This window comes from Bufo gargarizans, chromosome 6, assembly GCF_014858855.1.
Source record: "Bufo gargarizans isolate SCDJY-AF-19 chromosome 6, ASM1485885v1, whole genome shotgun sequence".
NCBI classification, from domain to species: domain Eukaryota; kingdom Metazoa; phylum Chordata; class Amphibia; order Anura; family Bufonidae; genus Bufo; species Bufo gargarizans.
In genome coordinates this window covers 234,796,925-234,809,921 of record NC_058085.1, presented here as the reverse complement: position 1 = coordinate 234,809,921, position 12,997 = coordinate 234,796,925, and the positions used below count along the sequence as shown (strand labels likewise).

General features: G+C 45.9%; 1 protein-coding gene across 4 annotated transcripts; it reads right to left on the bottom strand.

The window, feature by feature from the left end:
* Positions 1–771: 771 nt before the first annotated feature.
* Positions 772–8,712, bottom strand: LOC122939809 (oocyte zinc finger protein XlCOF6.1-like). Of its 4 annotated transcripts, XM_044295976.1 has the most exons (6): positions 8,542–8,712; positions 3,584–3,742; positions 3,373–3,496; positions 3,206–3,291; positions 2,982–3,090; positions 772–2,050 (listed from the first exon to the last, which is right to left on the bottom strand). In XM_044295976.1, the coding sequence occupies exons 1-6, from the start codon at positions 8,644–8,646 to the stop codon at positions 1,407–1,409; spliced, it is 1,227 nt and encodes a 408-aa protein (XP_044151911.1). In that variant the 5' UTR covers positions 8,647–8,712; the 3' UTR covers positions 772–1,406. The 4 variants fall into 4 exon arrangements, with proteins under 4 accessions (XP_044151911.1, XP_044151913.1, XP_044151910.1 ...); XM_044295978.1 differs by having other exon boundaries at positions 3,206–3,509; XM_044295975.1 differs by having other exon boundaries at positions 3,206–3,496.
* Between the last annotated feature and the right edge of the window lie 4,285 nt (positions 8,713–12,997).

Below are 12,997 nucleotides of genomic sequence, written 5' to 3'. Positions count from 1 at the left end.
GAGGCTTGGGCAGATAAGTGGCAGATGGGGTTTAACACTGACAAATGTAAAGTTATGCACATGGGAAGGAATACCCGTACATACTAAATGGTAAAACACTCGGTGACACTGACACGGAAAAGGATCTAGGAATTTTAATAAACAGCAAACTAAGCTGCAAAAACCAGTGTCAGGCAGCTGCCGCCAAGGCCAATAAGATAATAGGTTGCATCAAAAGGGGCATAGATCCCGTGATGAGAACATAGTCCTACCACTGTACAAATCGCTAGTCAGACCACACATGGAGTACTGTGTACAGTTCTGGGCTCCTGTAAACAAGGCAGACATAGCAAAGCTGGAGAGGGTCCTACATTACAACTACATTACCACAACTACATTACCCTGAAAGATTATCAAAATTAGGGTTATTCACTTTAGAAAAAAGATTACTGAGGGGAGATCTAATTACTATGTATAAATATATCAGGGGTCAGTACAGAGATCTCTCCCATCATCTATTTATCCCCAGGACAGTAACTGTGACGAGGGGACATCCTCTGCGTCTGGAGGAAAGAAGGTTTGTACACAAACATAGAAAAGGATTCTTTACGGTAAGAGCAGTGAGACTATGGAACTCTCTGCCTGAGGAGGTGGTGATGGTGAGTACAATAAAGGAATTCAAGAGGGGCCTGGATGTATTTCTGGAGCGTAATAATATTGCAGGCTATAGCTACTAGAGAGGGGTCGTTGATCCAGGGAGTTATTCTGATTGGAGTCGGGAAGGAAGTTTTTATTCCCCTATAGTGAGGAAAATTGGCTTCTACCTCAGTTTTTTTTTTTTTGCCTTCCTCTGGATCAACTTGCAGGATAACAGGCCGAACTGGATGGACAAATGTCTTTTTTCAGCCTTACGTACTATGTTACTCTTTGCACATCTGAATGCACATACACATAAGGTCTGATATTTAAAAAAGAAATGCTAAAACTCATGCAAAATATTGTTATCACATTGAAATTAGGCTACTTTCACACTTGCGATAGCCTTTTCCAGCAGGCTTTTCTGGCGGAGGAACAGCTTACCGGATCTGTGCTACCGCAAGTCCACCGTGCCACAGGAAGTCCACTTCGACCCCATTCACTGTAATGCGACAAACATGCCGAGAGGCAGCCGGACAAAAATTATAGCGCGCTGCAGTTTTTGTCCTGCCATCTCGGCTTGTTTGCTGTACTGCGGCCAGACTCCTGACCCACCCCAGACTCCAGGTGGCACGGTGGACTTGTGGTAGCACAGATCTAGCAGAACACCTGCCGGAAAAGGCAAACACATGTGTGAAAGTAGCCTAAAATAAATTCCCTGTCTCCCAAGCAATTCATCAGATCTAGAGGACAGTTGCTCTCCCTAGAACATTTCCATCACTCCGCCTGCGTTACTCATGTCCCCCTGCTTTCTGGTGGGCAGCCAAACTCGAAGTGTTTGTAAAACACTTCCCACACTCTAAACAGGAAAATGGCTTCTCTCCTGTGTGAGTTCTATAATGTCTCAAAAGATGTGACCTCTGATTAAAGCCTTTTCCGCATTCTTGGCACAAATAAGGCTTCTCTCCTGTGTGGATCCGTTGATGACGGATCAGATCTGAACGTTTTCTGAAACACTTTTCACATTCAGAACATTCAAATGGTCTCTCGCCTTTGTGTATTCTCTGGTGTTTGATGAGGAAGGAGTTTTGTGTGAAGGATTTCCCACAGTTCTGACAACCATAGAGTTTAACCTTTTTATGACACTTCTGGTGGCTCAACAGCTGAGAATTTGCAACAAAGCTTTTGCCACATTCAGAGCAATGGAAAGAGTTCTCGGTTATGTTAGCAGCATAGTGTAAACCATCTACTAAGGTAAGAGGAAGACTACCCCCATTTTCCAAGCATCCAAATAATATATGTCCGTTGGGGAGTAGTAGATGTGTATTGTCGCTTGTAGGGTTTTGTCCATCGTCCGGAATGTCCCTCTTTTCTGTTTTGTGGTCTGTGCAGTAAACTGGGTTCATACCAGGCTCGTGTTCTCTTCTGTGCCCATCTGTTGTAAAATAATACAAATTTATTATTTTTTTGTGATTGCACCTAAAATGTGGCTTAAAATGTGCTATAAGTTGCATGGTGGTATGGTAACAACATTAACCCCCTGCACTTAGTTAAGCCTGTTTTCATTTTCCAGCTTGATAAGCCAAAAGGTGGTGTAACGTTGGATAAAAGTGCTTAGCAGTGCAACAAATTTGTAATCCAGGTTTAGCCACTGTGACATGCAGAAATACCTGTAACGGTAGGTTCACATCTGCAGGGCTGTTCACTTCTTCTGTTCCAGTATATGCACAGAAAAGCTGCAGAGTCAATCTAGCATATGCATGACACCAACCTCACTCACTGGATCCCACCGACTAAAATGAGATCCATTACGATTACGGTATTTTGCTGGACAATATATTGCTGCAATACTGCAGGAACCTCCACTGCAGATACGTTACTAGCCTAATAGTTTTAATTACCCAGGTTCCTTGGTAGCTACAACTTACTATTATTAGTCTATTCTCCAAAAACCATTAGCAAGAATGGCATACCCTACCAATATACCAATCTACAGAGTACCATGCTGCACAAGTTCTGTAGGACGATCCATGGTTTATTGTTGTAGGAAGCGGATTTATCAAACTGATACTTATAAGGGATGGCGTCCCTCCATATAAATAGATGACCATGTAATACATGGCCAAACTGAGTCCTTCCATTAGGAACCCTCCTCTGTAATGACCACATGTCTTAATAGGGTATATGGACAGGGCTTGTCAAGTATGCCACATATCTCTTCCACCGTTATTAAAATAACATCCTTTTCACTGAGCTTGCATGTTCATGTGGATGAGGAAGGTAGTTGTCAAATTGTCATTCAGCAGACACCTATGTTATTTCTAAGGCCAGCTTGAATGAAGATGCCTGTAGTTGCTTGTACTCACCCGTGCTGATGTATGTTGAGACTTCCTCATTTGTGCACTGCTGGTGACACATAGTATCTGCACCATCGTCCATGGCTGGTAAGATATCCACTACAACAATGTTCAGATTCTAGGAACATAGAAAATCAAAAGTCATCCAGGAGGTGAGATCAGGCACAATGTATATATTAATGGGGTGGTGGTAGGATGACAAGATGTCTTGTGTGAAGTGAATGGCCATTTACCTGGTCATTCTGTAGGATATTATGATTTTCCTCATGATAGATAGGACTGGGATATGTCTCCAGTGTATTTCTGTTACTGGACCTGTCTGTAGGAGGCATACAATCACTGGATACATTGGTTGTATAGAATTCATCAGAGGAAGTGGGCATATAGTTAGGTCTATTACCCGGTGATGTGAGGTTCTGGTGATTTTCCACCATGATGTCCTTGTACAGATCCTTGTGTCCTTCTATGAACTCCCATTCCTCCATGGAGAAGTAGACAGTGACATCCTGATGCCTTATAGAAATCTAACATATACAACTATACAGTCATTATCCAGACACATCATCCCTTGTATTACTTTATCATTTCCCAGCATTCCCAGCTGCACTCACCTCTCCAGTCAGCAGTTCAATGATCTTGTTGGTGAGGTCTAGGATCCTCTGTTCATTTTTGTGAGATTGTGGCACTACAATGGAGTCCTTGTTCCTCTTATTGCCTGTTGACACATGGTTGTTCACATGATGACCAAACATCTTCATGGGTACGTAGATCTAGGAAAATTAGAGGGTCAGGTAATATCTCATAGATACTTGTCTTGATACCTCACTAAGCTTTGTTCGATGGAATGGTATACCTATTGGTGCATACATGAATTCTTCTCCATACAATGGTACTACTTCTCCCTTTACATACAGATCTGGTTAGACATTTTGGTGGGAACTAGATACAGTAATCTTATATTACAACGTCTAGAGCCATGGATTATGATTATGGAATGTGAGGCTGAATCTCAATAAATTACAATATCATCAAAAGTTAATTTATTTCAGTAATTCAATTCAAAAAGTGAAACTCATATATTATAAAGATTAATTACATACAGAGTGATCTATTTCAAGTGTTTATTTGTTGTAATGTTGATGATTATGGATTACAGCTTATGAAAACCCAAAAGAAAGTACCTCAGAAAATTAGAATGTTGTGAAAAAGTTCAGTATTGTAGACTCACATTCTAATCAGCTAATCAACACAAAACATGCAACTGTTTCCTAAACCATTAAATGGTCCTTCAGTCTGCTTCAGTAGACTACACAATCATGGGGAGGACTGCAGACTTGACAGTTGTCCAGAAGACAGTCATTGACACCCTCTACAAGGAGGGTAAGCCACAAAAGGTCATTGATAAAAAAAGTTGGCCGTTCACAGAGTGCTGTATCCAAGCATATTAATGGAAAGAAAAAGTGTGGTAGAAAAAAAGATGCACAAGCAACAGGGATAACCGCAGCCTTGAAAGGATTGTTAAGAATAGGCCAGTCAAAAATGTGGGGGAAATTCACAAGGAGTGGACTGTGGCTGGAGTCAGTGCTTTCAGAGCCACCACACTCAAACATATTTGGGACGTGATCTACAACTGTCGTATTCCTTGAGTCAAGCCACTCATGACCTAAAGACAATGTCAGAAGGGTCTTACCTAGGCTAAGAAGAAAAAGGACTGGACTATTGCTCAGTGGTCCAAAGTCCTGTTTTAAGATGAAAGTGAATTTTGCATTTCATTTGGAAATCAAAGTCCCGGAGCCCACAATCCAAGTTGATTGAGGTCCAGTGTGAAGTTTCCCCAGTCAGTGATGGTTTGAGGAACCATCTCAGCTGCTGGTGTTAATCCACTGTTATAACAAGACTATAGTCAGCGCGGCCGCCTACCAGGAAATTTTAGAGCACTTCATGCTTCCCTCTTTTGGCAAGCTTTATGAAGATGCTGATTTCATTTTCCAGCAGGACTTGGCACCTGTCCACACTGCCAAAGGTACCAGTACCTGGTTTAATAACCACAGTATCTGTGCTTGGTTGGCTAGCAAACTCATCTGACCTAAGCCCCATAGAGAATCTATGGGGTATTGTCAAGAGGAAGATGAAAAACGAGCAATGCAGATGAGCTGAAGGCCGCTATCAAAACTACTTGGGCTTCCATAACACCTCAGAAGTGGCACAGGCTGATCACCTTTATGCCACGCTACATTGATGCAGTAATTCATGCAAAAGGAGCCATGACCAAGTACTGAGTGCATACACAGTACTGTACATACTTTTCCGTAAGTGCTCTTATATAACATTCTAATTTTGGGGTTTTCATTAGCTGTAAGCATCAACATTAAAATAAATAAACACTTGAGATAGACCATTCTGTGTGTAATGAATCCATAGAATATATGAGTTTCACTTTTTGAACCGATTTACTGAAATAAATTTACTTTAGACATGCACCTATATACCAACCATTGTCACCAGTCAAAGCAGGCTCTGAAATCTCCAAGAGTCGTCATACTTAGGCCTATTGCACACGAACGTTTCTTTTTTCCGCTCTTGTGGGCTCTATTTTAATGGTTCCGCAAAAAAAAAAGGAATGTACTCCATATGCATTCCGTTTCCGTATATCTGTTCCACTAAGGGATAGAACTTGTCCTATTATTGTCAGCAAATAACATTCCGTGGCTCCATTCAAGTCAATGGGTCCGCCAAAAATACTGAATGCATACGGAACACATGCGTATGTCATCCGGATTTTGTGGATCTTTGCCCATGTGTTTACTGTTTACAAACATTACTGTACATTACAGTAATGATTGCAAATTTAATGTTTCAGTTTGCGATCCGTATCGCATACGGAAACCATACAAAGAGATTTTTTTTTGCGGAAAAACGGAACTGAAACACAACGGTAACAAAAACAGACCGCAGAAAACACAGCAAAAGACATGTGGTCGTGTGCAAGAGGCCTTAATCCTATATTACTGCTCATATCATGTGAAACAAGTACATTTCTCCTGGTTTATTAAAGGGTTATTTCTATCTCAGATATTAGTGGTATATTTACAGGATAGAACTAGAAATCCCTGGCCCTGTCCCACCTTGAGATGGTGGCCAGGACTACACAGGCAGCCAGGTGGGCTGTACTATACTGTTTCTTCAACTCCCATAGAAGTGAATGGGAGTTACTGAAACAGCGTACCACAGCCTGCTTGTCTATTTCCATAGCCCCAACCCCTCTGATTGCTCCATCCAAGCAGTTACTAGGTTGTTGGCCCTGGTGTTTAGACAGATCCAGGTCCCACAGGGGTGACCTGCATCAATCATACATTTACAGAATATCCTGCAGATATGCTCACTGCATATAGACACTGTAGAGGAGCATAGCCAGCTTTGGATACCCCTCTATGAGCCACAATGTACAGAATCTGTGTAATAATGGCGACCGCACTGTCTACAGCAGTCAGCTGTTCACCAAGAAGGCTTCTTTCTGAAAGAGCGGTCCCTGATGAGACAATCCCTTTAAACAGGACACCTCTCCTGACACGTCTGTCGTACTTGCATTTCCCATGTAATTACAATTCTGGAACATCTAGTCTTATGGCTGTATGTTGTGCCATTCCTCTATTATTCCTGCTAGAAATTCAGAGTGAATTACTAGCAGTTTGCAATGAAGGTCCAGGAGGGTGTCACCTGTTGGGGGAGTGTCCCTGCACAGTCTTACACCGGCAGCACTGATTGGATAGAGTTAGACTGTGCAGGGACAAAGCTCCAACTGGTAACACAGATGGATCTTCATTGTAAACTGCTGGTAATGCAATCATAACTTCTAGCAGGAATAATCCAGGAATGGCCCAACATAGAGTCATAAGAATAGATGCTCCACAATTATTATTACATTAGGAATGATAGTTACTAAAGAATGGTGCGGTCAGGGCCGGCGTTAGGGGGGGGGCAAACAGGGTACTTGCCCAGGGCCCCACGCTGTTAGATACTTACCTTAAGTTATATCCCCACCCTCCGCACACACCAGAGCTCGATGACAGGCCAGCATTATCCACAGACTGGCATCAGGACTTTCTCTGTGGGTGGAGCTATCATAGCTCCGCCCCCCCATCCTTTTCCTTCACTTGCTCCAGGCTGCAAGGACCAAACGTCAGACTGGGATGACTGGGCCCTCTGCTGTGTCCAACCCACAGGCTCTGACCTCAGCTGCTGGACTGCAGGAGCTCCTAGGACCCTCCTATTAGGGTACTTTCATATTAGCGGCAGGACGGATCCGACAGGCTGTTCACCCAATGGAACAGCCTGCCTGATTCGTCCTGCTGCTAGTTCACGTATGCCCCCGGACTGCCGCTCCATCCCCATTGACTATAATGGGGGCGGGGGCAAAGTTCCGGCGGCAGCGCATGGCGAGAGGCAGCCGGACTAAAAGTACTGCATGTCTGCCTCTCACCGTGCGCTGCCGTCGGAACTCCGCCCCACCCCCATTATAGTTAATGGGGAGGGAGCGGCAGTCCAGGGGCACACGTGTGTTACAGTGTGACATCCACAGGTCCCCCGTAACAATGTGACATCCACAGGTCCCCCGTAACAGTGTGACATCCACAGGTCCCCCGTTACAGTGTGACATCCACAGGTCCCCCGTTACAGTGTGACATCCACAGGTCCCCCGTTACAGTGTGACATCCACAGGTCCCCCGTTACAGTGTGACATCCACAGGTCCCCCGTTACAGTGTGACATCCACAGGTCCCCCGTAACAGTGTGACATCCACAGGTCCCCCGTAACAGTGTGACATCCACAGGTCCCCCGTAACAGTGTGACATCCACAGGTCCCCCGTAACAGTGTGACATCCACAGGTCCCCCGTAACAGTGTGACATCCACACGTCCCCCGTAACAGTGTGACATCCACAGGTCCCCCGTTACAGTGTGACATCCACAGGTCCCCCGTTACAGTGGGACATCCACAGGTCCCCCGTTACAGTGTGACATCCACAGGTCCCCCGTTACAGTGTGCATGCGCAGCATTATCTCCATTCACTGCTATCCATGCCAAAACTGCATCAAAATGTTTTATAAAATTAGTCAGAATAAAAACACATCCCCAAAAAAAACTGATGCGGATTCTGCATTAGTTTTTTTAAGCACAGAAAATACTGTGTGTGAACATACCCAAAGAGGCTGCAGGATCAGCAGTTTACAGTGGAAAGGCTTAACAGAGATGATGTGGCAGTCTATACTCAGCTGCTGTGGTTGCAACCGCTGTCCGTGCCTACAAAGTTCTGTCAAACTGCTAGTCCAATATTTCAGGATTTGGGGCCCCACTTTAAATTTTTTTCCAGGGTCACACTTTGTCTAAAACCGGCGCTGCGTGCGGTGACAGGTCCTCTTTATGTCTGGGTTCACACGTTTCCCACGCACCGTGGCCAAGGTGCACCCCGGATGCTAGGACTGAGACCATGTGACAGAATTCTCCATCATAACACTGTTTTATTGATAAAGCGGAGGTCATGTGACATATAATTCCCAGCATGCCTCACCTCTCCAGTCAGCAGGCAGAGGATCTCCAGGGTGAGGTTTACTATCCGCCTCGTCATGTGACTCTTGTCCTCCTCCATGTTTAGTGCAGGCAGATGTATCAGCATATATCCTTCATTTACAGACTGCACGTGTGATGGCTGCACCAGACATGGTATGCTGCTGCATCCTTGTTTCTAAAGGAACCGTAGTGATGTCATGGTCATGTGACCAGTCACATGGCTGGGTGGAGTCAGGCGTTGTTATGTGAAAACTTGTGTGAGGAAGGATATGGAAAGCTGCTGTTTGAGTCGTGTGCATGCAGCAGAGCTGTGTTTTTGTGGGCATAATGGGTGTGCAGCAGAGCAGTATGTGTGATTTTGGATATAATATACGTGCAGCAGAGCTGTATGTGTTTGTGGCTGTAATGTGCATGCAGCAGAGCTTTCGTGGTACTACTGTGCGTGCAGTAGCATACCTCCCAACTTTTGAAAATACGGAAGAGGGACATTATATGCGCCGCTGCAAATTTTTTTCAGCAATAGGCCACGCCTCTAATTCTGCCCAAAACATAACTAAACACCTAATTCCACCCAGTCCCCTAAATGCCCCCACATAATTATTATTCCACCTTTATGCCACAACATAGTAGTTATGCCAGCATTGTGCCCCCTTCACAGTAGCTATGCTCAGATATGTGTCCCCTGACAGTAATATGCCCAGTAAAGTGCCACCTCATAATAATACGCCCAGTAAATGATCCCTAATAGTAGTATGCCCAGCAAAGTGCCCCCTGACAGTAATATGCCCAGCAAAGTGGCCCCTGACAGTATTATGCCCAGTAAAGTGTCTCCTTCACAGGCAGTAATATGCCCAGCTGTGCCCTCTTCACAGACAGTAATATGCCCAGCTCTGCCACTTCACAGGCATGACTATGCCCAGTAAAGTGCCCCCTTCATAGGCAGTCAAATGCCAAGCTCTGCCCCCTTCACAGGCAGTACTATGCCCAGTAAAGTGCCCCCTTCACAGGCAGTAATATGCCCAGCTGTGCCCCCTTCACAGACAGTAATATGCCCAGCTCTGCCCCTTCACAGGCAGGAATATGCCCAGTAAAGTGCCTCCTTCACAGGCAGTAATATGTGCAGTAAAGTGCCCCCTTCACAGGTAGTAAGAGCGGGACATACCTCTCCTGTACCAGGACAGAGGGACAGCCACTGAAATCCGGGCCCGTACCACCAGATCCGGGATGGTTTGCAGTAGAGAGATATATGTGTGTTTGTGGGTAGAATGTGCATGTAGTAGAGCTCTTTGTGAGTGATGTCTATGTAGCAGAGTTGTGTATGTGAGTAATGTATATAGGACAAGGTGTTCTGGTGCCATGGGCAGATAAGGCAAATTGCAAATCCTTCAGAAGTGTATATCTGGCATACACTGTAACCTCTCTGCTGAGGAGGCGCTGACACTGTCATTTACAGTGGTCTAGTGGGGGGGAACAGGGTAGAGCCGGAAAAGTCAAGCAGGTTCCATGCAGTGGAAAAGCAGAGTATTCACCCTACCCCACATATTTTGACTGGGTAGTACTAGCAGACATGCCTGAATAACACCACCATTCCATAACTGATATAACAGGCCTTTGACCTGCACATCCTGAACGCAGGGAATAAGAAATTACGATGTTTCCAGAAAATTGGGGATGCAGAAGTGGAGGACTGTCCCCCTCCCCCATCCAACAGGGTGTCTATTCTCTTTTCTTGATACAACAATGTTACAATGCCCACCTATCTGCAGATGAGATGCTGGCTTATTTAATATCAGAGTCATGTCTCAAGGCCTATTTAAAGGGTCAAACACTGACTTATAGGTAGAGTTGCCACCTTTCCCAACAAAAAATACCAGGCAAGTTAAGCCACACCCCAAAGGGGGTGTTAGTTTGGGGGCGTGGCTTAACACAGGGTGTGAAGTCGCTGTCATACTGTGGCTCCCCAGGAATATTAAAGCCCCCATTAGTGCCCCCAGTAATAGTAATGCACCCAGTAATAGTAATGCCCCCTCAGTAATAGTAATGCCCCCATTAGTGTGTCCCAGTAAGAGTAATGGCCCTATTAGTGTGCCCCAGAATGAATAATGCCCCCAGTAAGAGTAATTCCCCCATTAGTGCCACCCATTAAGAATATTGCCCCCATTAGTGACCTTCAGTTAGAGTAATGTGGCCCTCATCCCCCGGGAACCGTCACTCAGGGCTGGCACACTGATTGTAGAGTGTTGTGTGAGAGTCCGGCAGCTTTCCTGGGCCCGGTAACGGAGACCGAGGAAGAGGGGAGGTGTCGTGATAGGAAAGGAGCGCAGTAGAAGAGCCGGGGACGGGAGGAACACTCGTCTCATTGTTATCCGGCCTGATCTGGGAGTGAGAGCAGCTCAGTCCCGGTGCGGCCGCCATGCTGTGGGGCGAGGGTTTGCTGCTCTACTTCTGCAGTGTCTTTGTGCTCCTGACCACCCGCAGCCCCCAGCTCTCCGGCTTCCAATCCATCCTGACAGGCGGCCTCGTCCTCTTCAGGTTCAAGCCGGTCCCTGAGTACCGGCCGCTCACAGCTCGCCGCTGCTCACTCACCGCCAGCTGTCAGGACTGTGAGCGAGCAAGTCAGGCAGTCTGCACTGCAGTTTGAAATGAATCCTGTGTCTGAGAAAGGCTTGTACCCGGACACAGGATTACAAACCCGGACTGTCCGGGTCAATCCCGTATGGGTGGCAACCCTACTTATAGGATAGCTGTCTCACATCAGGTGGCATTAGAGGCAGAGCTTGTTAAAAGCTCATTTGCATCCCTTTCTTCCCATAATTCCAGAGGAGCATGTATGGCCTATAAGTCTCCTCACGCCGACTAAGGCGCTCTCTCCCCAAGGAGAGATAGTATCCCCCAAATCCTATATAGAGCTGTACACACACTGACGAAGGCACACCTTTTCTGAGTAATATCAGCTGAGTAATCACCAATTATAGCCACCCTTTGCCCTCTCAACAATGGAGGAGTCTTCCTGGTCCAGTAAGCCTGCAATATGTCTTTTTTGTCAGCAAAATCCAAATATTTAGTTAGTAGTGTTGGGGCTCCAGGTATATTTTCTTGGGAGGCCCACTCTATGGACTCTTTCTACCTTCCTCAGCCTCTACAAAACTTATGCCTGCAGTAAATCAACCTCACAGAACTGCTTTAGCACTTTCTGGTAAAATCTCTTCAGAGAGGCCAGGAGATTGCTCCTGCATGACCTGTTTTCTAGGCCTATTCTCTCACACAGTATGGAGGTTGTCTTGAGAAGATCCCTCGTCTTGGAGAGAACTCCTGCCATCTCATCCTCCACAACAGACACTCGCTGTTCTGCCTCTGTAAGCCAATCAAAGTAACCTACACTGTGGCCACTAATGTTCACTTATATCTGGAGTGCCTCCACAACCAGCCCTTTAAAGGGGTTGTCCGGGTTCAGAGCTTAACCCGGATATACCCATATTTTCCATTTTGTCCATCATGACGGCTACACATGAGATTGACCCCTTGACCTCTGTTGGGGCAGGAGCACAGAGAGTTTAAAAGGCCACCACTCACTCTCACCCTCAGTGTTTCCTGTCCCTAAGAGGGCACCTCACAGAGACACCTCCTGTGGGAGGTGAAGATTTATACAGATTTTTTATTTATTTTTTATGGTACCTTTCAGGAGGGGATTACTGCGGTTTCTCCTTCACCTCTGCCCTCCTGCAGTCTTTGCTAAAGCTGGGCAGAGGACTAAAATAGGAGCAGATCTCATCCCTGATTAACGGGGGCCTGTTTCTCTCCATTTTCACAGGGTCTTCCTTCCCTTCTGTGAGGCAGCTGACCACACTGAACTACAGAGCACGCTGTCCTTGTCGTACGTGCCGCAGCACTGTGCTCTGTTCCCGGCTTTGCTGGGGGCAGAGCTTGGAAACCAGATGGGGAGTACGCGCGCCTGTGATGTCAGACGCTGCGCCTGGATGAAAAAGAGTGGTGCTTTCAATTACCTAACGCTACTCCACTGTGGTTGTTCTCGGCTCCAGAGTTAGGATGTCAGCTCCTGATGCTCCTGCAAGCCAGATGGATTCTACAGACCCACCCTCAGCTGCTCCAACCATGAGTTCCCCTAGGGGGAGAATATCTGTTACCCTGACATTTTTTTTATGTTTATGTACTTCTGATATCGGGTTGCTCCTCCCTTTATAGGGAGTGAAAGAGCCCAGAGTTAGATCCAAGGTCGCTAGATGTGCAACTTGTGCCAAAAGACTCCATGAAAATCACAAAAAGAAGCTCTGTCAGGCTTGCATTAATGACCTTGTAAAAGAAGAGCAACCGTCTATCCTTATGGAGGTTAAATCTATGATCCAGAATGAGATAAAATCCTCCTTGGCCTCCCTCAGGTCCATTCCTCCTACACCTCCAGCCAAAAGGTCTAACGTTTCCGTTCCATCCTCCTCTGA

Excerpts from the sequence above, each read along its gene's own strand:
- LOC122939809 (XM_044295975.1), bottom strand. The coding sequence starts at position 8,646 with ATGCTGATACATCTGCCTGCACTAAACATGGAGGAGGACAAGAGTCAC. Across the intron at positions 3,743-8,541 it reads TCTGCCTGCTGACTGGAGAG|ATCTACGTACCCATGAAGAT; the intron begins GTGAGGCATGCT and ends TAATTTTCCTAG. Across the intron at positions 3,497-3,583 it reads TTGAACTGCTGACTGGAGAG|ATTTCTATAAGGCATCAGGA; the intron begins GTGAGTGCAGCT and ends TGTATATGTTAG.